The sequence below is a fragment of the Mesoplodon mirus genome (assembly GCF_964341445.2).
Source record: "Mesoplodon mirus genome assembly, chromosome: 7".
NCBI classification, from domain to species: domain Eukaryota; kingdom Metazoa; phylum Chordata; class Mammalia; order Artiodactyla; family Ziphiidae; genus Mesoplodon; species Mesoplodon mirus.
In genome coordinates, this window is record NC_138983.1 from 7,494,079 (window position 1) to 7,519,855 (window position 25,777).

At 50.6% G+C, this 25,777-nt stretch overlaps 3 protein-coding genes across 5 annotated transcripts; 2 read left to right on the forward strand and 1 right to left on the reverse strand.

Moving 5' to 3' along the window:
* The first annotated feature begins 12,165 nt into the window (after positions 1 to 12,165).
* Positions 12,166 to 19,334, forward strand: SYVN1 (synoviolin 1). Of its 2 annotated transcripts, none has more exons than XM_082627209.1 (16): positions 12,166 to 12,269; positions 13,107 to 13,255; positions 13,481 to 13,573; positions 13,663 to 13,815; positions 13,955 to 14,003; positions 14,423 to 14,526; positions 15,175 to 15,301; positions 15,398 to 15,497; positions 15,575 to 15,640; positions 15,736 to 15,852; positions 15,947 to 16,110; positions 16,398 to 16,526; positions 16,623 to 16,775; positions 16,865 to 17,051; positions 17,883 to 18,034; positions 18,111 to 19,334. In XM_082627209.1, the coding sequence occupies exons 2-16, from the start codon at positions 13,124 to 13,126 to the stop codon at positions 18,215 to 18,217; spliced, it is 1,833 nt and encodes a 610-aa protein (XP_082483335.1). In that variant the 5' UTR covers positions 12,166 to 12,269; positions 13,107 to 13,123; the 3' UTR covers positions 18,218 to 19,334. The 2 variants fall into 2 exon arrangements, with proteins under 2 accessions (XP_082483335.1, XP_082483336.1); XM_082627210.1 differs by lacking the exon at positions 12,166 to 12,269 and adding an exon at positions 12,290 to 12,468.
* Positions 19,335 to 19,477: 143 nt separating this feature from the next.
* MRPL49 (mitochondrial ribosomal protein L49) lies at positions 19,478 to 23,063 on the reverse strand. 2 transcript variants are annotated; one of them, XM_082627211.1, is made up of 5 exons: positions 22,869 to 23,063; positions 22,447 to 22,628; positions 21,716 to 21,864; positions 20,766 to 20,890; positions 19,478 to 20,656 (listed from the first exon to the last, which is right to left on the reverse strand). In XM_082627211.1, exons 1-5 carry the CDS (start codon positions 22,944 to 22,946, stop codon positions 20,510 to 20,512), a joined length of 681 nt encoding a protein of 226 aa, XP_082483337.1. In that variant the 5' UTR covers positions 22,947 to 23,063; the 3' UTR covers positions 19,478 to 20,509. The 2 variants fall into 2 exon arrangements, with proteins under 2 accessions (XP_082483337.1, XP_082483338.1); XM_082627212.1 differs by lacking the exon at positions 22,447 to 22,628 and having other exon boundaries at positions 21,716 to 21,860; positions 22,869 to 23,017.
* Positions 23,064 to 23,177: 114 nt separating this feature from the next.
* Positions 23,178 to 24,684, forward strand: FAU (FAU ubiquitin like and ribosomal protein S30 fusion). Its single transcript, XM_082627213.1, has 5 exons — positions 23,178 to 23,269; positions 23,537 to 23,619; positions 23,705 to 23,849; positions 24,290 to 24,345; positions 24,511 to 24,684. The coding sequence occupies exons 2-5, from the start codon at positions 23,545 to 23,547 to the stop codon at positions 24,634 to 24,636; spliced, it is 402 nt and encodes a 133-aa protein (XP_082483339.1). The 5' UTR covers positions 23,178 to 23,269; positions 23,537 to 23,544; the 3' UTR covers positions 24,637 to 24,684.
* Positions 24,685 to 25,777: the final 1,093 nt, after the last annotated feature.

Sequence of the window (25,777 nt, forward strand, 5' to 3'; positions counted from 1 at the left end):
CCAGCTCTACAACAAATGCTAAAGGAACTTCTCTAAGTGGGAGACACAAGAGAAGAAAAGGACCTACAAAAACAAACCCATAACAATTAAGAAAATGGTCATAGTAACATACAGATCGATAATTACCTTAAATGTGAATGAATTAACTGCTCCAACCAAAAGACAAAGGCTCGCTGAATGGATACAAAAACAAGACCCATATATATGCTGTCTACAAGAGACCCACTTTAGACCTAAGGACACATACAGACTGAAAGTGAGGGGATGGGAAAAGATATTCCATGCAAATGGAAATCAAAAGAAAGCTGGAGTAGCAATACTCATATCAGATAAAATAGACTTTAAAATAAAGAATGTTACAAGAGATAAGGTAGGACACTACATAATGATCAAGGGATCAATTCAAGAAGAGGGTATAACAATTATAAATATATATGCACCCAACACAGGAGCACCTCAATACATAAGGGAAATGTTAACAGCTATAAAAGAGGAACTTGACAGTAACACAATAATATTAGGGGACTTTAACACCTCACTTACACCAATGGACAGATCATCCAGACAGAAAATTAATAAGGAAACACAGGCTTTAAATGACACAATAGACCAGATAGATTTAACTGATATTTATAGGACATTCCATCCAAAAACAGCAGATTACACTTTCTTCTCAAGTGCACATGGAACATTCTCCAGGATAGAGCACATCTTGGGTCACAAATCAAGCCTCAGTAAATTTAAGAAAATTGAAATCATGTTGAGCATCTTTTCCAACCACAGTGCTATGAGATTAGAAATCAATTGCAGGGAGAAAGAAGTTTGGTGAAGGGTATACAGGAATTCTGCACCGCTTTTGCAATTTTATGTAACTCTAAAGTTATTTCAAAATAAGTATCTTTTTAAAAAGAGCAGAAAATTATACCTAATTAAAAATAGAAGGAGTAAAGTAATAAAGAGCAGAAATTGATAGAAAACATATACTAATGGAAAGAACCAGAAAAGTCAAAATTTGGTTCTTTGATGATAACAATAAAATTGACAAACCTCTGGCAAGATGCATTCAGAGTAATTTTTATTATTATTTTATTATTTTTTTTTCAGAGTAATTTTTAAAAGAGAAGGCACAACAAAAAATGAAAATAAAAAAAATTAATAAAAGAGAAGGCACAAATTAACAATAACAGGAATGAAAAGGGAGATAGGTTTGACAATAAAAATATGAAGATATTATGAACAACTTTATGCCAACTTTTATATTTTATACAATTTAACTATTTGTATTTAAATTTATATAAAGATAGACAAGTCCCTGTAAAGAAATAAAACTCAGCAAAACTAAAACAAGTAGAAATATATATCCTGATTAGTCCTATAATATTAAACAAATTGAATCAGTAGATAAAATCTTACCTCAAAGATATAGAATGGATAAACAAGGTCCTGCTGTACAGCACAGAGAACTATATTCAAGATCCTATGATAAACCATAATGGAAAAGCATATTTTGAAAAAAGAATGTATATATATGTATAATTGAATCACTTTGCTGTATAGTAGTAACTAACACAACACTGTAAATCAACTACACTTCAATAAAATAAAATTTTTTTTAATCTTATCACAAAGAAAACCCCAGGCCTATATGGCTCCAACAGTAAGATTAACCGAACATTCAAAGAACAAATAATTCTTTCTTGTACAAATCCTGCCAGAGTATATAAAAAGAGGGACCTTCCCTCTCACATGTCATAAAGGTAGCATACTTGATACCAAAAGCTAAAAAAGAAAGAAATACTGCAGGCTCATAGACACAGATGTAAAATATCCTAAGCAAATTATTAAACTGAACCTGGTAATATATAGACAAGATAACACACGGTGCCCAAGTTGGATTTACTCCAAAACTGCAAGGTTAGAGACAAGGAAATTAATGTAATTTACCTCCTTAATAGATTAGAGGAGAAAAATTGCTATCTCAGTGAATGCTGAGGCACATCTTGCCTTGCCCAGTGATACAGATCCCATGGGGCAGTAGGCAACAAGTGGTTAAAGCAATGGGAGGGGCAGTGGCTGGGCAGAAAGTCTGAGCCAGTTGCTGAGGTGGATCAAGTTATTGGCAGCTTTACCTGGAGTGCAGTCAATTTTGCACTGAAGGGACTTCCCTGGTGGCGCACTGGTTAAGAATCCGCCTGCCTATGCAGGGGGCACCGGTTCGAGCCCTGGTCCTGGAAGATCCCACATGCTGCAGAGCAACTAAGCCCGTGCACCACAAGTACTGAGCCTGCGCTCTAGAGCCCGTGAGCCACAACTACTGAGTCCGTGAGCCTAGAGCCTGTGCTTTGCAAAAAGAGCAGCCACTGCAGTGAGAAGCCTGCCCACCACAAGGAAGAGTAGCCCCCACTCTCTGCAACTAGAGAGAGCCCGTATGCAACAATGAAGAGCCAATGCAGCCAAAAATAAATAAATGTATATTAAAACAATTTTGCACTGAAAAAGAAAATCCTTTCAATGATTAACTGGAACATTTTTGTAAGCATATTTATAATAAAATAACAACTTGGGTTTATGAGAGAAATAAAAGCAAGGTAATGAGTTTAAAAATAATTAATATTTAAAGCTAGTAGGGGACTTCGCTGGCCGTCCAGTGGTTAAGACTCCCCGCTTCCCCTGCAGGGGGTGTGGGTTTCATCCCTGGTTGTGAACTAAGATCTCATACGCTGAGTGGCTTGGCCAAAAAATAAAAAAATTAAAAAAAAAATACATCTGAAGGAATACACTATAAAAAGGTATTTTAAAAAATAAAAATAATAAAATTAGGGGTGTGGTATCTTGTGGTGGGAGACGGAGATGTGATGGGAGACGGCAATGTTGCTAATAGTCTGTTTCTCAAGTTGGGTGTTTATTATTTCACTCTATTGCTTATGTATATTTGACATCAATTATTTTGTACGTATCAAATATTGCATTATTTTACAAAGTGAACTCAACATGCTGCCTGTAAACCTGCTGTCTCTGGGATTCCCCTGTCCTTGAGAATAATTCTACTTTCCACATAGAAGACTGGGCCTGCTGGGGCCCTTTCCCTCCCCTCCGCCAGCCTGCTCCCCCCGCGACACACACACACACACACACACACACACACACACACACACACACACACACAGAGTCAAATGCTGCCTCCTGGCCCTTCATCCCTTCAGCATCTCTGTCCACCCTGCCCAGCCCAGAGCAGGCTGTCTTTATCTCTCCCTGAGCGGCTGCATCAGCTTCCTGACCACTCTTCCAGCTCCAACTGATGCTCCCCTCCCTCCTCCAGGCCGGCGCTCCGTCCAGATCCGCTCAGCTATCTCCTGCGGAAACCCGCAGTTTCTTCCCACTGACCCTGGACAAAGTCCTAAGAGGCTGTTTACAAGACCCTGCGCCATCTGGCTCCACCCACCTCCTCAGACTCATTTTCGGCCATTCTCAGCCTCTCTCCCCAAGCTCCAGTCACGCTGGGATTCTCTTTCCTTCCTAAAATACACCCAGACTTTCAGGCCAGAGGTCTTCCCACTGATCTTAATTCCTTTCTCCCTTCCTACCTTCTAATCACCTTTTGGTCCCATCTTAAAAGTCACTTCCTCATCCCATTTTTCATTCCTTTTTATTATTCATTACCAGGTATGGCCTTTGAAAACTTCCCTCTCTTACGATCTGCCTCACTGTCATTTGACTTCCAGCCAAATGCAGAAGATTTCCAGGTAACTCCAAGGGTCCCTAGGGAATGGTAGGACCACCAGATACAAGGAGCCTGGGTTCTTGAATTACCAGGTAGAAGCCCACGCTCCAATCGCTCCTCACTCTATCCAAGACACCTGGGGTATTAGTTAACTATTGTTGTGTAAAAATTACCCCAGAACTTTGGGGTTTAAATTTTTTTCAAAAAGCATTTCATCTTGCTGTTCTGTGGGTCAGGAATTCAGGAGCAACTTAGCTGGGAGGTTCTGACTCACAGTCTCTCATGAGATTTGTAGTGAAGTTGGCCAGAGCTGCAGTCATCTGAAGGCCTGGCTGGGGCTGAAGGATCCCCTTCCCAGGGGGTCACTGCCATGGCTGTTGGCTGTTGGCCTCAGTTCCTCAGCATGTGGACCTGTCCATAGGGCTGCTTGAGTGTCTTCATGACATGGCGGCTGGCTTCCTCCAGAGCGATTGACCCAAGACAGAGCAAGCAGGAAGCCAAAGTGCCTTTCGTAACCAGGCCTCCAAAGTCTCACACCATCACTTTTATTCTATTCGTTAGGAGCAAATCACTGAGTCCAGCTTATACTCAAGGGGAGGGGAATTAGGGTCCACCTCTTGAAAAGAGAGGTATCATGAATGTATGGACATATCCTAAAACTACCACGCCTAGGAGACTCCAACTCTGGCTGAACCCTTCCATCCACCTACTGAGTACCTGCAACAGAGGAGAAAATAAATTAGATAACCAGAGGGTTGCTTCCCTTTGAACTCAGGGCTCTAAGGTCATAAAATTCTTTGGACACTCATGCTTCCTGGCACTCCTACTGCAGCTCGATACAAAGTTCCTACGCCCTCTTTCCCAGATAACTAATCACAACTTCTCACTCCTTACCTCCAACACTCTTTCTCTTTTCCTGCTCCTGAATCTACCTGAATCCATATCTGTACACACCTCCTGCTCAGATAGAACTGTCTCTCCTCCTTTCTGAAACTCAGGGTCCTCCTCATCTGCCCCACCTCCCCTACCCTCTTGATTTCCCGAAGTCCTCACTTCCCTATGTGTTTCCTTGTGTATTTGTTGTCTTTTATTGACTGTACGCTCCGTGAGGGCAGGGATTTTTATCTATTTTGTTCACAACTGCATTCTCTACACTTAGAACGAGGCCTGGATGATGGCAGGGACTCACTATATACTTGTTGGATGAATAAACAACTGAATCCATGGGAAGAGGGAAACTCCATCTATTCTAAGGGGAAAGAGACAGGAGCAAGCGAGAAGTACGAGGAAAGGTGTGTGCCCCAGATTTCTTATCCTGGGCAAGAAGGCTCAGGAGGGTGGAAGGTGTCTTTTTACTCACAACTGAGTTCCCAGCACCCAGACCCCTGTCTGACACATAAAAGGTTCCATTAAAAGTGTGTTGATTGGTTGGGTGCCAGCTGACTGCCCAAGCCACACCTTTCTTTGTCTGAACTAGACTTGGGTGATAGGTGCTGTCCCCAGACCTGTCCCTTGTAATGTATGTCCCTTTCCCTGAAGCCCATGGTGGCCCGAGTTGCGCCCTGATGTGGCCTCACACCTGGCTGCCTGCACCCTGCAGCGGGCAGAGACTTGGGCTTCTGAGCCTGCTCTGCCCTCCGAGGATGGCCAGGCTGTCTAGCCTTGTGGTGGCTGTTCCCTGGCTTTGCCCAGAGACTATTGGGAATGACTCAGCCCCCTGACACTGCTTGAATTGGGGGGTGGAACTCCTCACAGGCGCTGGGGGAGTGGGGACCAGGCAATGGGACCTGGCAGCTGACTAGGAGGGCTGTGGTGTGTGAGGCAACCAGACAGTGCCAGCTCAGCCACTCTCCAGGGTGACTGAGGTTAAGTCCCTTAGCCTCTCTGAGCCTCCACTTTCTCGTGAATGAAACAACACGTTGTCACGGGGATTGAGAAAATGGACATGTTACAAAGTACACAGGGTGAGAGGGGGGGCTGTGGGATCACACTGCCTGCTTTAAATCCTGACTTTGCCTTTCCCTATTAGCTGTGCAAACCTTGGGCAAGTCACTTAACTTTTCTCTGCCTCAGTTTCCTCATCTATGAAACAGGCATGAGGGATTTCCTTGGTGGTCCAGAGGTTAAGACTCTGCGCCCCCAATGCAGGGGGCCCGGGTTCCATCCCTGGTCAGGGAACTAGATCCCACATGCCGCAACTAAAGATCCCGCCTGTTGCAACGAAGATCCCGTGTGCCACAACTAAGACCCAGCACGGCCAAAAAAATATATCTACTCTCTTAGCAACTTTAAAAAGTATATTTATTCGTCTAGTCATGTTTTCTATTTCGTGTTGGGTCAGTTTTACACATCTTTTGTTTTCTAGGAAATTGTTACTTTCACCTAAGTTTTCAAATTTGTTGCCATAAAATTGCACCTACTACACCCTTATTATTATTATTTTTGTTAAAGGATGAATATTCTTTTTTTCTTTGGTTGCCACTGGGTCTTAGTTGCGGCAGGCGGGCTCCTTAGTTGTGGCATGCGAACTCTTAGTTGTAGCATGCATGTGGGATCTAGTTCCCTGACCAGTGATTGAACCCATGTGTCCTGCATTGGAAGGTGGATTCTTAACCACTATGCCACCAGGGAAGTCCCCACACTTATTATTTTTAAATCTCCATTGTCTGTGGTTATCTCCCTTTTTCATTCATTATATTGTTTATTTTTACCTTCACTTTATGTTCTTGATCAGTCTTGCCAGAATTTTGCCTATTAGCTTATTCAAAGAGCCAGCTTTGAACTTCATTAATCTTCTCTATTTTATTGGCACCATAGAAGTGTTAAGTGTTCTGATCCACAGACACAGTATTCCTCTCCATTTACTTAGATATTTAATTTCTCTTGGCAATGTTTTATAATTTTCACTGTATAAGTCTTGCATATGTTTACATTAATTTTATCATTAAGCATTTCATATTTTAATGCTCTGTAAGTAGTATTTAAAAATTTTTAATTTCTGATTGTTTACTGTATTTACAAATGCAGTTTCTTTTGTATATTGACTTTCTATCCTACAACCTTGCTGAACTCATTTGTTAGTTCTAGTAACATTTTTGTGGCTTCCTTAGGATTATATGTATAGACAATTATGTTGTCTGTGAACCAAGACAGTTTTATTTCTTCTTTTAAAATCTGTATGCTTTTTTTTTCTTGCTTTATTGCTCTGGCAAGGACCTCCAGTATAATGTTGAGTGGAAGTGGGAAAAGCAGACACCCTTGCCTTGCTCCTCTTCTTAGAATTTGTCTAATTTATTGGCATAAAATTGTTCATGAGACTCCCTTATTACCCTTTTAATATCTGTAGAATCTATAGCGATGTCACCTCTCTCAATCCTGATATTGGTAATTTGTATCTTTTTCTTTTTTTCCTGATGAATCTGGTTAGGAAGTTTGTCAATTTTATTGATCTTTTCAAGGAACCAGCTTTTGGTTTCTTTGATTTTCTCTATTTTTTGTTTCTGTTTTCTATTTCATTGATTTCCTTTTTGGAGTTAATTACTTCCTTTATTTTGCTTATTTGGGGTTTGATTTTTCTCTTCTCTTTCTAGTTTCTTAAGGTGGAAGCTGAGGTCATAAGCAGTACTTTCTTCTTTTCTAATATAAGAATTTAGTGCTATAAATTTCCCCCAAATTCTTTAGTGGAATCCCACAAATTCTATTATGTGTGTTTTCATTTTCACTAAGTTAAAAATACTTTCTAGTTTCCCTTTTGATTTATTCTTTAATCCATTACTTACTTAGAAGTGTTTTGTTTCCAAAAATTTTGTGATTTTCCAAGCATGTTTCCCTTATTGATTTCTAAGTTAATTCCATTGCAGTCATAGAAATACTTTATGTGGGTTGAATTCTTTTAAATTTATTGAGTCTTGTTTAATGTCCCCAAATATGTGTGTCAGGGTAAATGTTTTATGTGCATTTAAGAAAGACATGCATTCTGCTCTTGTTGGGTGAAATGTTAATCAGGTCAAGTGGTTGATAGTCTTGCTTAAGTCTACTCTATCCTTGCTGATTTTCTGCCTACTTCTTGTTCTATCAATTAATGAAAGAAGATTATTAAAATCTTTGACTATTATTATGGATTTGCCTATATCTCCCTGCAATTCAATCAGTTGTTACTTGTAATTTGAAGCTCTGTTATTAGGTGCACAAATGTTTAGGATTGTTATATATCTTCTTGATTGACTGACCCCTCTATCATAATAAAATGACCTTCTTTAACACTGGTGATATTCTTTGCTTGTAAATCTACTTCTTCTGTTCAGTGTGAGGAAAAAAGACTCAGGCCTCCATCCTTAAGCTCAGGGCCTCTGCAAGTGACATTTAAGTCCATTGCCAATGTCAGCACAGGGTGCTAAGCCCCATGATGGGGGAAACACAAAGCACTGTGGGAACACATGGAAGGGGACCCCATCCAGACTGAGGAGTTAAGCAATGTCTACTATGTTGATAATTGAAGAGAAAGACAGTCTTTGGAGAAGGAAAGGCCTATACAAAAGGTGAGAGTCGGACTTCCCTGGTGTTGCAGTGGATAAAGAATCTGCCTGCCAGGGCTTCCCTGGTGGCGCACTGGTTGAGAATCCACCTGCCAATGAAGGGGACACGGGTTCGAGCCCTGGTCTGGGAAGATCCCACATGCCGTGGAGCAACTAAGCCTGTGCGCCAGAACTACTGAGCCTGCATGCTGCAACTACTGAAGCCCGTGTGCCTAGAACCCATGCTCCACAACAAGAGAAGCCACCGCAATGAGAAGCCCACGCACCGCAGCAACGAAGAGTAGCTCCCACTCACCACAACTAGAGAAAGCCTGTGCACGGCAACGAAGACCCAACGCAGCCAAAATTAAATAAATAAATAAAATAAATTTATTTAAAAAAAAAAAAAGAATCCTCCTGCCAGTGCAGGGGACACACGTTCTATCCCAGGTCCGGGAAGATCCCACATGCCACAAAGTAACTAAGCCCATGGGCCACAACTACTGAGCCTGCATGCCACAACTACTGAAGCCCATGTGCCTAGAGCCCGTGCTCCTCAACAAGAGAAGCCACTGCAAGGAGAAGCCTGCGCACTGCAACGAAGAGTAGTCCCCACTCTCCACAACTAGAGAAAGCCCACGTGCAGCAACGAAGACCCAACGCAGCACCCCCAAATTAATTAATTAATTAAAAAAAGAAAGTTGAGGGTCCCACTTGGGTTATGGTATGTATGGTGCATCGGGAGCCCCCAGAAATGGGGCATAGGCCTGAAGGGCAGTTGTTTGGGAAAGGGAAGGGAAGCAAGTACTGAGGTGTCAGAGGATCTTTTTTGCCACTGCTTGGACAGTTAATAGGGAGGAGAGTGTAGGAAAGGAGATCAGTTAGGTGACTGTTGCATTTGCCCAAGCATGAGATGATGCTGGTCTGAACTAGGACTAGGAGATGAAGATGGAGAAGAAAGAATAAATTCTAGAGACACTCAGGAGGTAGACTCAATAGAACTTCATATTGATAAATGGAATATTTCCTGCCATATCAGTAAACAAAGGATGTCACAGCCATCAACGATTGCAGCCCTCCAACGAGAGCCAGTGAGCCCTGAGGAAACTCAGGATGTGAAAACACAGGATGCTGGCCCCAGATAGCTGAGGTGCACATCAAAGGAATGATTTCAGTGAGCCCAGACTCTTGCATCTTCCCATACATAGAAAAGAACTAAATTCCTTAACTTGATATATCTGGTTTTCTTTAATTAACAATAATCCTTTGATGTTCAGACTACCTGCCCTTTGTTACAAAACTTCTATATAACCGGGCTCCCCCACTTTGCCTCCTCGGAGCAGCTTCTCAGAGCTATCTGTAATGCTGTCTCTTGGGGTGCAGTCCTTACTTTGACCCAAATAAAACTTAACTTGCAACTCTCACATTGTGCTTTTTTTTTTTTTTTTTTTTTTTTTTGCTGTACGCGGGTCTCTCACTGCCGTGGCCTCTCCCGCTGCGGAGCACAGGCTCCGGACACACAGGCTCCGCGGCCATGGCTCGCGGGCCCAGCCGCTCCGCGGCACGCGGGATCCTCCGGGACCGGGGCACGAACCCGTGTCCCCCGCATCGGCAGGCGGACTCCCAACCACTGCGCCACCAGGGAAGCCCTGTGCATTTTTTTTTAAGCCAGTATCTTGCCTGATGTACTGCAAGAGCCTCCTAATTGATCTCCTTGCTCCAAACCCTTGTCCTCCACCCCACAACATCCCACAGCACGGGAGCTGGAGTGATCCTTTTAGACCTAAGCAGGACATGTTACACCTCTACTCAACACCCTCCAATGGCTTATCATGTCACTCAGAGTAAAAGTCAAAGTCCCTATAATGGCCAACACCTTCTGGCCCGGTCCCCCTCTCCTACTACTCACCCTTTTGCTATTTCTACTCCAGCCACACTCACCGCCTCCAACAAACCAGGACTGGTCCACCCTTACCTAGCTGCAACTCTACCCAGACATCCACTGAGCTCCTTCAACTCTTTGCTCAAATGTCATCTTCTCGCTGATACTGCAACCTGCTTCGAGCACCCCACCACACTCCTGGTCCCCTTTGTACTGCTCTACTTTCCCCCTACAGCACTTCTTACCTTCCAACATATTAGATAATGCACTTACATTATGTATATGGTTTATTGTCCACCACATCTACTAGGGTGAAACTTCACAAAGGCAAAGATCTTTGCTTTGTTCACTGACATCCTAAGTTACTAGAACAGGCAGCATGGGATATGTATTTGCAGACAACTGAATAAATAACTGAATTACCAGTTCGGATGTGGGGGGCAGATCGAGAGGGAGATGGTGAGTGTGATGCCCACGTTTCTGGAGCTGGGGTTGGGGTGGAGGACTAGGGACACTGAATTTTTTTTAAAGCAGGAGAGAGCCCAGCTGAAGACCTCACATGGGAGTCATCAGCAACAGGGCAGGGGTATTGAAACCACAGGAGCAGAGAGGATCATGCAGGGAAAGCAGACAGAAGTGGCCAATGTGGACAGCATTTAAATAAAAGGAAGGGGACAGAGACATAGCTGGGGGGAAAAGCAGAGGCATGTGGGGTCACAGAAGCTCAGGGAGGAGACTTTTAAGAAGGAGAGAGAGGTTCAGTCAGGCAAGAACTGAAAGCTGGCTACTGGACGCAGTCACTAGAAAGTCATAGACGGCCTTATGGGGGAGCCAACTCAGTGACAGGTTACAAGCCAAACTGGTCAGGCCAATTCAGGTCAACAGGTGGTGGTAAAGGTGACTGAGGTTAACGGTACGCGAATATCGGGTCAGAGAGATCTGGTGCCAATCCCAAGACTTGTTAAATTTCTGAACCTCAATTGGTCCCACGTAAAATGAGGATAGCACCACCTAGCTTATTAACTTTAGTGACTGATGATTAAATTAGATGATGGAGGAAAACGCAAGGCACAAAGTGGGTGTATTAGCTCCATTCTGTCAACGAGCCGACTGGGTCGGCTGCGAAGCAGACATAAACAGCCAAGACCAGGGGGAGCTGCACCTACGGCCCAGCACTGAATGACATAAGGACAGCAAAGCTGTAGGCTTGGGGAGGGGTGCGGGCATGCGACGTTGAAATCCGTCCCTTTGCACAGAACACTCCCATCCCAAGATTAGCCGGAATGAAAGGTCTGCCTTCTCCACAGTCTCAGGCACAGATCCCTTTCGCAGCGCAACAAACGTCCCCTGGGGCAGACTCGGAACACCCGCCCACGGATTGCGCCTTTTCTACTCTCGGCCCACCCGGGTTGGACCTAGCCCTAGGCAACGCTACCTTCCGCCCCTAGCAACCGCTCACCTGCTTTTCTCTTTCTATAGGCCAGCGATTTTCCTTTCTTTTTCTTATTGGTCCGCGTAACTCTATTTCGAGCAATCAGTAGCAGCCACGGGGACCCAACTCACTCCCACACAACTTGGGGGTGATCTAGGAGGAGATATATGCTTCTTTCCTGAATCCAGTTCTCTTAGAAAGCGTCTGATTTGTCAAACTGTTGTGAATCTCCCTGGAATGAGTCTCTAAGACACTTTATTTCTCTTAGGCCTGTAATGTCTGTCCCTTGCATACTCACCCCTCCAAATGGTACGGCCCGCACAATGCCCCCCTCCCCCACCGAATCCAGCCGCTTTGCGAGTCCTCCGGAGGTTGAGTCCACTCAGAGGTGGAGACGATACCATCTGTGACTAATAAATAGGGAGTCTCTAATCCTCTCCGGATTGCCCTATTCCGCTTAGACCACCTCTCCCATATGTCGCTCGAACCGTGAGCACGAACCCCAGTTGGATGGTGGGACTACTGTTCCCGGCACCGCAGGGAGCGCGCTGCGCGGGCAAGGGAAAGCGGCATTTGGTACGATCCATTCCCCGCCCCGCCCCGCCGGAAGTGAGGTGTCTCACCCCCGAAGTTCCGGCTCGCAGTGGGTGGGGAGTGTTGTTAACCGGAGTCGCCTCCGCAGTCGCGGGGTTTGAGCGGGCTCGCGGCGCTGGGCTCCTGGTGAGTGGGCCGGGGTCCGGCCCGGGTTGGGGTTGGAGTCGGGACCTGGATCTTTCCCCTTCAGGTCTCCGGGATCGGCGCGCCCCCTCAGCCCCGCCGCCCGCTTTCGGCCTGTCATCTGGCCGTAGACAGGCTCCCGCGCGGCCGCTCTCAGAGTCCCGGCCCCGCCTGCGACGCTCGCAGCTCCTGGCGTTTACAGGTGCGCGACCGTGGAGGCGACCCGGGTCCCTCTCCGTCCCGCCCCTGCATCCTGACTGTCGGCCGTTTCTCCGGTGCCCCGAGTTGACACTGCCCTGGGGTTTGGGGAGCGCCAGGGTTCCAGGCTGACGTACCCCGCCCGCTCCCGCGGGGCGCGCGTCGGAGCTGCCCACCCTGGCGGAGCTGTCACCGGCGCTGTCGCCTGCCCGGCTGCGCCCCCCAGCGCCTTGGCTTCTCCCGGTCCAGGCCGCACGTTCCCGCTGCGGGAGATTTCTGCTTTTGCATCCCACTCCATCACCGTCACTTTAGGGGCACTGGGAGCAGTTCCCTCCTCTTCCGACTCTGCTGCCCTTCCTTATTTTTCCCTGGAGGCGGCGGTCTGGCAGGCGGCGTGGAAAGAGCCCTAGATCTGAAACAAGACTAACCCAGGCTGCTGGCCTTGCGTCAGTGTGATCACTTAACCCCTTTGAGTCTCAGTCTTCTAATTTGTAAAATGGGGGAGTATATGCTATTCTTGATGCGATGATGGTGAGGACGAAGTGAGGTTTCCTTTTCTTTCTCCTGTTTATTAGCACTGCGTCTCAGGCACTGTTCTAGGTGTGCACAGTATGGGCATCACACGGTTCTTTCCCCCTGCAGGTCCCTAGGCCAGGGCAATGTTCCGCACCGCCGTGATGATGGCGGCCAGCCTGGCGCTGACCGGGGCCGTGGTGGCTCATGCCTACTACCTCAAGCACCAGTTCTACCCCACCGTGGTGTACTTGACCAAGTCTAGCCCCAGCATGGCAGTGAGTTCAGGGCTCAGGGAGGGAGGAACTCCCTGGGAGGGAAGGAGGAGTCTGTTTGAGACAGGGGTGGGGCTAAAGGTCAGGTAAGTAGGAGACAAGTGAAGTAGCTGCCAGGCCTAACTTTGAACAAACTCTGATGGGGATGTGGAGAGGTTCCTGAATGATGAGCCCCGCACAGAGCAAAGCAGAAAGTGACCTCAAACCATAGCCTCTCCTCACTCCTAGGTCCTGTACATCCAGGCCTTCGTCCTTGTCTTCCTCTTGGGCAAGGTGATGGGCAAGGTGTTCTTCGGACAGCTGAGGGCAGCAGAGATGGAGGTGAGATGTTCATGGCTCCAAAGGTGAGGGGCAGGGAGCTGGGCAAGCAGAATGTCTGAGTTCCACATCATTCCTTGCCCAACCTGCAGCATCTTCTGGAACGTTCCTGGTATGCTGTCACTGAGACTTGTCTGGCCTTCACTGTCTTTCGGGACGACTTCAGCCCCCGCTTTGTTGCGCTCTTCACTCTCCTCCTCTTCCTCAAGTGTTTTCACTGGCTGGCTGAGGACCGTGTGGACTTTGTGAGTTGGGTCAGGGGTGGGGGGGCGTTCTCTGGAGCACACAGAGGGCTGGAGGGCAGGCTTGTGGAGTGAGGACTGGGTTGGGGACATGGGGTGAGCCCCAGCCTTCCTGACGGGCCCCCTCTCTCCTCTACCTCAGATGGAACGCAGCCCCAATATCTCCTGGCTCTTTCACTGCCGCATTGTCTGTGAGTGAGACCCGTGGGAGTGGAGAGGAGGGAGCTGGAGGGAGAAGAGGCGCCATGGAGGACTGGAACGTGAAAAGTCACTAACCGTGGACGGACCTGTACCGTAGAGCACAGGCTGCCCTCGGCCCTCAGCTGTACAGGAAAGATAATTTAGGAAGCTAATTTGCATCATCTCTGCCTGTTCCACTCCAGGGCTTCTCAACTGCCTAGCCCCTTAGCTCTTTGCCTCCTCACCTGGAGCTTGGGCCACCCCTAGGCAGAACTGGAGTTCCCAGGGGGCTGGGTTCAGTGGAGTGTGCCCACCTGACTAGATGGCTGGGGCCATGGTGGGCTTGAGGGTGGGAGCTGTCTTAGAGCAGGAAGTGGCTGTCAGGCCCTGGGCTGACCCCACCAACCTCCCATTTGGGGGGTCCCCACAGCCCTTATGTTCCTCCTGGGTATCCTGGACTTCCTCTTCGTCAGCCATGCCTATCACAGCATCCTGACCCGTGGGGCCTCTGTGCAGCTGGTGTTTGGCTTTGAGGTAAAACTGGCTTGGGAGGTTGGGAGGACAAGCCCAAGGTGGCACTGTTGTGCCCTGACAAACCTTTATCGAGCACCTGCTCTGTGGCCAGCCCGTGTGGGCCACCAAGGAGCAGCCATCAGTCAGTCCCAGCCCCTGCCCTCTACGCGCTCCTAGGAGAGTGGGGACGGCGCAGAAAGGCGCGTGTGGAGGAGGAGCCCTGACCTGGCGCTCAGGGAAGGCTTCCTGGAAGTTGGTGCCAGAGGAGCTGGCTGTTGATGGACAGAAGGAATTAGCTTGATGGACAGCTGGGGAGGTGTGTCCCCAGCAAAGGAAGAACGTGTCCAGGGACAACAGTTCACGTCTGTTGAGTGCTTACTGTATGCCGGGCCCTGTGCTGAGCACTTGACCTGCATCTCTTTTAATCAGCAAAACAACGTTGTTATAAAGGAACAGTTAATTCTGTCATTTACAGACAAGCAAACTGAGGTTCAGAGAGGTCTACGAGTCGCTGAAGGTCATACTAGCTAGTGAGCGGAGAAGCTAGGAGGACCCCGGCTGTGTCCAAGCCTGTGCTTGTACCGTGGCACTCCGCTGTGCATGGGCCTGGGGACAGCAGTTTGGCTGGAGCCTGGGGCCCGTGTCCTTATGTCCGTCCCCCACCCCCAGTATGCCATCCTGATGACCATGGTGCTCACCATCTTCATCAAGTACGTGCTGCACTCTGTGGACCTCCAGAGCGAGAATCCCTGGGACAATAAGGCCGTGTACATGCTCTACACGGAGCTGTTTACAGGTGAGACGAGCCTGGCCTCCCCTGACCTGCACCAGTGTCCCCAGCCCTGCCTACCAGGTCCTGTGACCTGCCGCTCTCTGCACCCCTTGCCCCCAGGCTTTATCAAGGTTCTGCTGTACATGGCTTTCATGACCATCATGATCAAGGTGCACACTTTCCCTCTCTTTGCCATCCGGCCTATGTACCTGGCCATGAGGTGAGCCTAGCCCTGCCCTGCCACAGCTCTGACCCCTCCCCTCCGTCTCCCTCCTTCTACTGAAACTGTCTTTTCAGGCAGTTCAAGAAAGCCGTGACAGATGCCATCATGTCTCGCCGAGCTATCCGCAACATGAACACGCTGTAAGTGAGTGTGTCCTAGCTGCTCGCCCAAGCTGTGCCCCAGGTGCCCCGCCTGCAGCTCTGGTCTCGACGCGTCCTCGGTCTGTCCTAACCAGGTATCCAGACGCCACCCCAGAGGAACTCCAGGCGATGGACAACGTCTGCATCATCTGCCGAGAAGAGATGGTGACTGGTGCCAAGAGACTGCCCTGCAACCACATTTTCCACACCAGGTGGAGATGCCCTGAGCAGCCTGCGCAGCAGGGAGTGGCTTTGGAAGGCAGACCCCTAGGCACCTGCTAACTGTTGCCTGGTCTTGACCCCCAGCTGCCTGCGCTCCTGGTTCCAGCGGCAGCAGACCTGCCCCACCTGCCGTATGGATGTCCTTCGGGCGTCGCTGCCGACCCAGTCACCACCGCCCCCTGAGCCTGCGGATCAGGGGCCACCACCTGCCCCCCACCCCCCGCCACTCCTGCCCCAGCCCCCCAACTGTGAGTGGCCCTCATCTGGCCATCCAGCACACTGCTGGGTTCTCGCCCCAGACTGGGAGTGGGAAATGGCGGAGGTGAATCAGAGTCCCTGCCCTCGAAGCTCAGTCTGGGGCTGGGGGGCTGGTCACAGGAAGAGACGCAGATGATTGCGGTCATGTCTGATCCGGGCTGGGCTCAGAGAGGGCCTGTGGGAGCAGAGGACAGAGCCCCAACACCCGGTCCCTTGCCTGCGATTTGGCTCCATCTCAGTTTGGACCTTTTCTCACCACCCCGTCCTCTCTCTGCAGTCGCCCAGGGCCTCCTGCCTCCCTTCCCTCCAGGCATGTTCCCGCTGTGGCCCCCCATGGGCCCCTTTCCTCCTGTCCCACCTCCCCCCAGCTCTGGAGACGCTGTGGCCCCTCCGTCCACCAGTGCAGGTGAGTCTTTTGGGTGGCACGCCAGCCAGGGCGGTGGAAGGGAGGCAGGCAGAGGCCCCTCAGAACAGATAACTTCCTGTTCTTGCTCTCTCGCAGCCCTTTCTCGGCCCAGTGGAGCAGCCACAACCACAGCTGGTTCTGCTGCCTCTGCCCCAGCACCTGGCTCCGCCTCCACCCCTGACGCTGGCCCTGCCCCAGGCTTCCCCTTCCCTCCCCCCTGGATGGGCATGCCACTGCCTCCACCCTTTGGTAAGCTGGGCCGCTCTTGGGGTTGTTTTGGGAGGTGGGGGGGTGTCAGGCCCGGGCAGCCCAGGCTGAGCCCCCCTCTCTCTCTCCAGCCTTCCCCCCGATGCCTGTGCCTCCTGCCGGCTTTGCTGGGCTGACTCCAGAGGAGCTGCGGGCTCTGGAAGGCCACGAGCGGCAGCACCTGGAGGCCCGGCTACAGAGCCTGCGCAACATCCACACGCTGCTGGATGCCGCCATGCTGCAGATCAACCAGTACCTCACCGTGCTCGCCTCCCTCGGGTCCGTCTACACGGGGGCCAGAGTGGGCAGTAGGGGTGTGGGGCTGCCGAGAAAAGGCTCCCAGCAGTGGTTCTGGGCCTTTTTCTCCCCTGCCACCCTGTGATACGTGTCGATTCAGGCATTCTATCTGTTGGCACACCCAAGGTGTCGGGGTTCTTGGTGCCTTTTTATCCTCCCACTGCAGAAGGCCTGTCTGGATCTAAGGAGGAGTGGTGTTTATTAGAGAGCTATCCTTGAATCTTGTCCTCGTATATAGTTCCCAGTACTTCAGTTAATCATGTATACTCTCCTGACACAGGGTGACACTTTGACTGGGAATCGCTGCCCCTGATCTGAGACAGCAAATACAGTCACTTGGAGCCAGCTTGGCCCGAGTTCAAGTCCTGATCTTATTACTTGCTCTGTGACCTTCATTACCTTATTTGAATAGAGTTCTAATTCCTGTTCGCAGGGGACATATACAAAGTGCCTGGCACCCAGCAGTGTCGGTACAGACTTGGAGGGGAGCTTGGGTCTGAGACTTGCGTGCTTTGTGTGTTATTCAGTGCACTGTCTTAGTTGGTACTCTAGAAGGTGCCTGGCCTCTCAGAATGGCAACTCTGCAGTGTAACAGTGAACAAGGCCAATGGTCCCTGCCTGCAAGTGGTTTACAATCGATCTGTGGTGTAGAATTCCAAGAATTCACTCAACGTGTGTTCAGTCGTGTCTGCCAGTCACTGGGGCTGCGAGGCACATCGGCGCTGGAGCGCACCCTGCAAGGCTCACGGAGGGCAGAATCTCTCGAGTCGTGCCAGGATGCCAAGGCCCTCCTCTCGTCCCTTCTCTTCCTAGGCCCCCCCGGCCTGCCACCTCAGCCAACCCCACTGAGGAGACTGCCCCTACAGCTGTCACTGCTGCCTTCTCCACCAGCACCCCCAGCTCCGAGGCTACCACCCCATCCCTGGGAGCCTCCCCACCAGCCCCTGAACCTGAAAAGCCTTCAGGTAGTTGCGGTCAGCCTACAGTGGGGTGGGGCAGGGGACTTCTCTGGGTTCCGCTTCTGGACCTCTCTGTCCCCAGCTCCTGAGTCAGCGGGCACCGAGGAGCTGCCTGAGGATGGGGAGCCTGATGCAGCAGAGCTCCGCCGCCGTCGCCTGCAAAAGTTGGAGTCCCCTGTTGCCCACTGACACTGCCCCAGTCCTGGCCCCTGCCCCCACTCTTGAGCAGTCCTCGCTGGAACATGTCCTGCCACCAAGTGCCAGCTCCCTCTCTATCTGCACCAGGGAGTAGTAACCCCCAGCTCTGAGACAGGAGGTGGCATCTGACCAAGTGGAAAGAGGCCTGAGGCCCCAGTTGACTCCAGCCCTTACAGTCCCGGGCAGCCATGGGGATCTTGGGTCATTTTCAGCCTTCCTCTCCAACCCTTCAGCCCTGTGTTCTGCTGGGGCCACGAAGGCAGGTGCAGTGTCTGAGAGGCCCTCTGACCCGCCCAACCCCTTTCTGGGAGAAGGGGGGCCCCTCCGAGCCCCCCGTGTGTGGAGTCACGCTGCAGTGCCGAACAGTATTAGCTCCCGTTCCTAAGTGTGGACTCGGGGCTGGAGGTAGGCCAGGAACTTGCTCCCGGGCCCACCCACCAAGACTGGTACTGATGTCCTTTTCTTACCCAAACTCCCCAGGAGCCCTCTGTGGTGGTGGCTGTGCCCCTTGTGCCCTGTGGCATTTCCATGTCTTACTGGCAACCACACAACTCAGGGAAAGGAGTGTCTGGGGTGGAGGAGCAGGCCGGCAGCACTGAAGGGCCCTGCTCTGCCCCTCCCCCCCAGGCCCTTTTCTCCCTGCAGTTTGTCTAAGGTGAGACTGTCCCTGGTCTCACCCAGCAGCCACTGTGCAGCCTCACTCTAGGCTGAGGGCTCTTGTGTCTGCTTCTGAACCACTGCAAGCCCCAGAACCTACAGAAGGCAACTTCTTAACTTAGAAGAATTTTTCTTGAGTTTAGAAGAATTGGAACTACTTCCTTGCTATTGTCTTTTGGCTTAAATTTTGTCTTTGAATTTGAATGCTTGACCCCAGGAAAGGGGAGCAGGAGTGCCAAGCTCCCTGTCTTTCCAGTTTAGAAAAGGCTCTGGGCCAGGTGGGGACGACAGGAGCCCAGGCGTTAATTGCCCCTGTCTTTTGCCCCTCAGTGTTGTGTTACAGGAGTTGCTGGAGACAGTTTCAGATGATTATTTAATTTGTAAATACTGTACAAATTTTAATAGCTTGAATTGTATATACAGCCAAATAAAAACTTGCATTAATGACTGGTGGAACTGGTGTGATAGGATCAGTGTGCCATGCTCCTTTTTCTTAACTCAGGCCGTAGACTCGAGAGTGGCCTGGAATCTCCAGGAGTGAGGGTTTACTTACACAAGCCAGCATTGTTCTTGGGCACAATGTTGAATATTAAGGTATTAGGAAGATATACCCATTTTACATATGAAGAAACTGAACCCCAGAAAGGTTAAGTACCCTGCCTTAGGTCAGAGCAAGTAGGGGAGCCAGGCTCTGAACCCGGTCTTAAGCCAGCTTGCTGCTGAGGTGGGGTGGGAACTCAGGCCTTTGGCCCTTGTGACTCCCAAAGATGGGGCAAGTGTGAAGGTTCCTTGGCTGGGGTGGGATGGGACGGCAGGGACAAAAGGTCAGCATCTTCCTGCCTGCAAACCCCGTCCAGCCTTGATACGAGGTCAGCAACCTGGGAAAGACGGCCCTGTGCTGGGCTGCTAGGAGCTCTCAAGGAGCCCCTTGTGGGCAGACCAGCTAAAGCTAATCACTTAATTTGCTGGAGCTGGAAACCCAGTCAGACCCAACTCTCAATATAGAATGGAATAGAGGTAACTGGCCTTTCTGCCTCTCCACGGGTAAAAGCAATGAGCCGAGGGGCTGACGTGCACTACCCTTGGAACTGAAGACCCCCAGGACCCATGTCTGAGTCATGTTGTGTTCTCTGTAGCCTCTACCAAGTCAGGTCTGACCTAGAGCAAGGGCTCAGGGACTTTTTCGCCACGGTGAGGGTCTGCGGGTCAAGGAAGGAATGTGCCCAATGGGTCTGCCCTGTGCTACCCTCCTGTAAACTGGGCTGGGCTACTGCTTCCAACACAGGGACAGTCAACAACCTCTACAGCTTGAATAGCTGAGTCCAAAGAGCTCCAATGAAGGGAAAGCAGGAACATGCCCAAGTGGGGGGGATGGAGGAATTAATGCTCACCCCTAGCTTGGCTGTTCCTGGTGGGTCTCCAATATTAGACAACCCTTCCCCAGTGCTGGCACCTATACAGAGTCCCATTTCCTCCTTGATGCAAACAAGGCCTGCTCCAAGGCCCTCAGCCCTGGTCTCTGTGCCCCTTTCCCCCAGCTGCCTCAACAGCCACTCCCCTCCTCCTGAGATCCCCAGCACTCCAGCCGCAGGGGGACGCTGGTCGTGCAGGCTGCTCAGCTGGGCTTCAGAAGCCCTTCTCCAGAAGCCAGGCTTTGAGCTGCTGATCAAAGTAGCCCTTGACCCGAAGGGTACCTGTCACCTCATTGACCTGGGTGATAGGTGTCTTCCCCAGCAGCGGGCTCAGAAGATTTTCCACATCCTTCTGCAGGGCCTGGGGGAAGAGGATGAATCAGGCCTGGTCACACCTTTCCCTCTAGAGGGTTCCCATCCCTTCAGCCCTGAAAGGTCAGAATCGGACCCTGACCCACCCACCCACTTACCCAAATGTCCCCCTCCACCTTCCGGATCACGGTCATCTGACGGTTTCCATGCGTGATGTCCTTGTAGACTGGGATGTTGTGCATACGAGAGCGTCGCACAAAGTAGGGCAGGTTGGGTGGGGTGTCTATGACAGAGAGGGACAGTGATAAATCAAATGTTCCCAGACTTCATCTCACCTCAGCCAAGGCCTTTCTCCTCAGAGTGTGCAGGGGGTCAGTGAACCTAACGGCAAAGCCACCTCCAGACTTCAGATCAGGAGACCTGCTCTTTCCCTAAGTTTAGAGCCAGGACCAGCTTGTTCACCCTGGTACCTCAAGGCCCAGCACAGGCCTGGCACCAGAAGGTGCTCAAGAAGAAACGAGGTCAGGGCTATGCCTCCCGGGATCTTTGAGTCCCCCTCTGGAGCCAATCCTTGCCCTTCTCCACTGGGTAGGGGAGGCTAAAATCAATCTCTGGCACAAAGGGATGGGGGTTTATAAGAACTGAACACCTACCACAGGCTGGGCTCTGCATGACATGCTTTATGTGCTGAGCAGATGATCTCTATTTTGCTGAAACTGAGGTTGGGAGAAGCTAAGTGACTAACTCAACCATACTGGCAATGGACAGCAAAGCCAAATTTGGACCCAGAACTGCCCACCTCCCAAGCTGTGTTCTCAATTATGGCCGGGGGTGGAGGTGGGGGTCCAAATTCTTGGGTCTTCTCTCTATGCTTCACTTTTCCCACATGGGAAGACCTCACCCCAGTAGTGGGGATGGATGGGTACTGGCCAAACAGGTCTCCGATCCTGGGCCCTTTGTTGAACGTAAGATAGATGCTAGCTCTGAGAGATCTCAACACAAGTCCTGAACCCTCTGGGGAGTACAGAGCCTCAGCCAGGGCAGATAGACCTCTAGGGAGGGGGATGTTTCCCTGCAGCCTTCAAGCCATCCCCATCACCCAGCTCACCTCTGGGGGGCTGCCAGCCACTAGGAGTGGGATAATGTTCATGCTTTGGGGGCTTTGGGATGCTGGCGGGGGGTAACAGGCGCTCCACAAAACGGTATTCATCCACAGACTCCACGAAGCTGGGGTAATCAGGAGGCCCCTGGGTCTGGCTCCGAGGGGGGGAAAAAAAAAATCTCTCCATCAGCCTACCCATCCCCCACGCCCCATCCACCACCCCAGAATAGGGAGAACTTCAGTTAAGTAGAAAAAGGAAACATGATAAGCAAAGAGAATAGTATAAATATAAAAGGCTGGAGGTAGGAAAGCACCAGACTTCAGTTTGCCAGGGTGCAGGGTACAAGCGGGACCAAAAAAGAAGTCCAGGAACTCGCAAGGGCCTGCCTCTCTCAGGATTTTTGTGGGACTCAAATGAGAAGTGTGTGTATACATCTGAAAAGCTGAGTAACCGTAAGTGTGGCCAATACGGCACTTTTCAGTATTTTAAAGTTTCCTGTGAAGATTCTACTGAACTATTCTAGTTCTGGGTTAGGCTCTTTCAGCAATCGTGATAATTTCCCACTCACACTCATCCGATGTGACCCTCCCTCACCGGGAATATTTCGGCCTCATATGGACACTACCAGGCACTAAGTGCTTACAACTTAATTCGACAAGTTAGGTTTATTACCAAGTTATTTTATTACCCTCCTGTGTACATCCAAGAAAGATTAAGACATTAGCAAACAACCTACCTAAGGTCACATTCCGGAGTCTGTCCTCCCAACAGATACCCTGGACTCCTGATAGGCCCCAGTGGTACAATGAGGATGAGAAGATGAAGTGGCCTATATATCGTGAGTCCTAGGTTCTCAGAAGTGTCGCCAACGATCTGGGGCCAACTCCCACACTCTGGTACGGTTTCCCCTTCAAAAAACTAGGCAGCGAGAGTCTATGTGCAGCACCTCCCAGTTCTAACTAACTCAAGTTGTCCTCCAATCATATTTCAAGCCCCACACTCCGAAACGCGCTCCAAGCCCTGCCACCTTCCCTGTCAATCTTTTATCTGAGCTCCAGAAAAGTGCCCCCTAGGTAGGGACGCGGTTTTTAGACTACAAGAAATACAGTGAGCCTCCACCCAGCCCTTTGCCCCCAGCTTCAGGCTCAGCGCTCTCACCAGTCGCCGCATCCCGCAGCCCGGCGGGACACCGGTTCTCCAGCCCCGCTGCACAGCCCGAAACACGGTCGCTGCCATCTTGAACTCCCCCGTACACTCGCTTTCTGCGCGTGCAACCAGCCTGGTCCCGCCCCTTCCGGCTCGCCCTGCACCCCTCCCTTCCGGCTCGCCCTGCACCCCCCTTTCCGGCTTGCCCCACCCGCCCCCGGGACTGAGAGAACGCCTGCGCAAAGCGCAAAGAGGCGGAGCCAGGCGGCCTAGGGCGGTGCAAAAGTCAGAGGCCTTGGCGGTCGCTCAACAGTGACGTGGCACGCAGCAGGCGGTGAGGACGTGCGCGCCCTCGCTCCGTCCTCTTTCTCGACTCCATCTTCGCGGTAGCGGCAGCGGTATCCGCGGTTCAGGTAAGCTTTGTGCCACGGATGGATCCGAAGGGCTCGCAGGTTGGCCGCGAGGTTAGAGAACGCGGGAAAAACAGGGGAGGAAGGGCTGCTCTGGGGGCCGGGCCAGTCCCCGTCCGACCTCCCTGGCAGGCCCGGCCTTACCCATGTGAGACCCCGAGACTACCCACTTTTCGACGCCGTCGTCCCCGGCCTGCCACCCATTTCCTGAGCCTCCTCTCGCCCAGAGTATTTCTTCTCTTAAAAGTCTCCCCCCCCTTTTCTTTTCAGTCGCCAACATGCAGCTCTTTGTCCGCGCCCAGGAGCTACACACTCTCGAGGTGACCGGCCAGGAGACGGTCGCCCAGATCAAGGTAAGGCTCCGTGGTGCTCCCTGGGGTCTTTTGTGTTTTTCATCCTCGCCCGCCGCGGGAACGCTGAGTCTCGTTTTCCCTGTAGGCTCATGTAGCGTCGTTGGAGGGCATCGCTCCAGAAGATCAAGTCCTGCTCATGGCAGGCACACCCCTAGAGGATGAGGCCACCCTGGGCCAGTGTGGGGTGGAGGCTCTGAGCACTCTGGAAGTAGCCGGCCGCATGCTTGGAGGTGAGTTGGGGAGGTCTGTGTTTTGAACTGCTCTGTAAGCTCATGGGTGTAGGGTGTGTGTTCAGTCCGGGGTGGTTCTTCCTGTTTACATCTCCCAGAATGAACTTTTTGAGAGGTGCATGGGAGACTGAGCCAGAGTGTCGTTCTGTTTCAGTCACTTAGTAGATACGACCCTTGTCTGTGTCCCAATTTACTCACTGAAATCAGGAGGTCGGACCAGATCTCAAAGTGCTCTTTAGGCCTTAAGGTCAGTAGCTGGAAGATTCTGAAGTGACACCCCAGAATGTACCAGACTAGACGTTCTTAGAATTCAAATCTCTGTGACTTTTTCCTTCCCTGTTGGGCCCATCTTGCCTTTAAACTTGAGTTGAGGGAGAAAGGGTTCTGCTGGGTGGGGCCTTCTTGTTCTAACTGCTTGCTGTCCTCCTTTCCTACCACAGGTAAAGTTCATGGTTCCCTGGCCCGAGCCGGGAAAGTAAGAGGTCAGACACCGAAGGTAAGTGAGAGTATTAGTGGTGTTGTTTGGACTTTGTTTTCTTCTGGCACAGCTAAGCCAGAACCCTTGGCTCTTGCCCTGTTTGCTTTCTCCCTTCCTGGCGATGAACCTGAGGGAAGGCATGGAAGAGGCAACCCAGGTTTGATCATTCCTCCCTTTTCCCAGGTGGCCAAACAAGAGAAAAAGAAGAAGAAGACGGGCCGGGCCAAGAGGCGAATGCAGTACAACCGGCGCTTTGTCAATGTTGTGCCTACCTTTGGCAAGAAGAAGGGCCCCAATGCCAACTCTTAAGTCCGTTGTCATCTTGGCTTTCTCTAATAAAGTCACTTAGCCCGAGCATCTCATTGTTTCATCTTCATGTGCAGAGCCTCAGGGAGAGATGTGGCTTCTAAGGCTGGTGGTATGAAAAACAGTGAGGCCTCATTTTGGTTTTCTTGGCGGTGTCGAGAGTCAGCGGCTTGGCAGGGATGTGTGGGTGGAGGTGGAGGAGTGGTAAACTACAAAAAAAAAAGCTTCCTGTGAAAATTGGTAACCATAAATGCCAGCCCTTCAGATGGAGAGTTGAGGAAAATTCCAATCCCAATGCCAAATAGCTTGATCATTAACTTCCAAATACTTTCTTCTTTTTGGTCTTTTTTTTTTTTTTTTGCGGTACGCGGGCCTCTCACTGTTGTGGCCTCTCCCTTATGTGGGGCACAGGCTGCGGACGCGCAGGCTCAGCGGCCACGGCTCACGGGCCCAGCCGCTCTGCGGCATGTGGGATCTTCCGGACCGGGGCACGAACCTATGTCCCCTGCATTGTGAGGCGGACTCTCAACCACTGCACCACCAGGGAAGCCCTGGTCTTTTTCTTTTAAACAGAAGATAGCAGGAACCATCGTGGTGGGAGAGGTTTTATAGCGGCAGCAATGGAGAGGAGATTGATTGAGTAGAAGATGTATCAGGGAACACCAGTCTAGCATTTCCCTGCACTTGGAACCAGCTGTGGCTTTAGTAGAATCCAGACCAGGAATCTGGTCTGCCCCAGCTTCAGAAAGTATTGCCTGATTATATTAGTACTGCAGTGATCTTGTTCTGATTACCTGATGGGCCTCGCTAACCTAATCACAGGTGAGGTGGCTCAGTTGATTGTTTCAGTGTTCCCAGAATTGGAGTTCTCTGGGGCTGATTCAAGTTTCCTCCTAGCAGCACATGCATACCCATTCATTCATTCTGCTAAGCTTTTTGTACCTGCTGGCTCTTGGAATACAGCATACTATGGGGTAAAGACCTTGGGCTCTAGACTTGGACTGCTTTGAGTTTGGATCCTTGTTCCATTTATTCACTGGCTGACTGACTTTTTTTGGGCTGTGCCACACAGCATGTGAAATCTTAGTTCCCCGACTAGGGATCGGCCTGGGGCCCCAGCAGTGAAAGCGCCGAGTCCTAACTA

Bases quoted from the DNA above. Each gene is read 5' to 3' on its own strand.
- MRPL49 (XM_082627211.1), bottom strand. From the start codon at position 22,946: ATGGCAGCGACCGTGTTTCGGGCTGTGCAGCGGGGCTGGAGAACCGGT. The intron at 22,629-22,868 runs GTGAGAGCGCTG...CTCGCTGCCTAG, and splicing joins GCTGCGGGATGCGGCGACTG to TTTTTTGAAGGGGAAACCGT. The intron at 21,865-22,446 runs GTAGGTTGTTTG...CCCCCCTCGGAG, and splicing joins ACTCCGGAATGTGACCTTAG to CCAGACCCAGGGGCCTCCTG.
- SYVN1 (XM_082627209.1), top strand. From the start codon at position 13,124: ATGTTCCGCACCGCCGTGATGATGGCGGCCAGCCTGGCGCTGACCGGG. The intron at 15,498-15,574 runs GTGAGCCTAGCC...CTGTCTTTTCAG, and splicing joins CCTATGTACCTGGCCATGAG to GCAGTTCAAGAAAGCCGTGA. The intron at 17,052-17,882 runs GTCCGTCTACAC...TTCTCTTCCTAG, and splicing joins ACCGTGCTCGCCTCCCTCGG to GCCCCCCCGGCCTGCCACCT.
- FAU (XM_082627213.1), top strand. From the start codon at position 23,545: ATGCAGCTCTTTGTCCGCGCCCAGGAGCTACACACTCTCGAGGTGACC. The intron at 23,850-24,289 runs GTGAGTTGGGGA...TTCCTACCACAG, and splicing joins AGCCGGCCGCATGCTTGGAG to GTAAAGTTCATGGTTCCCTG. The intron at 24,346-24,510 runs GTAAGTGAGAGT...CCCTTTTCCCAG, and splicing joins TAAGAGGTCAGACACCGAAG to GTGGCCAAACAAGAGAAAAA.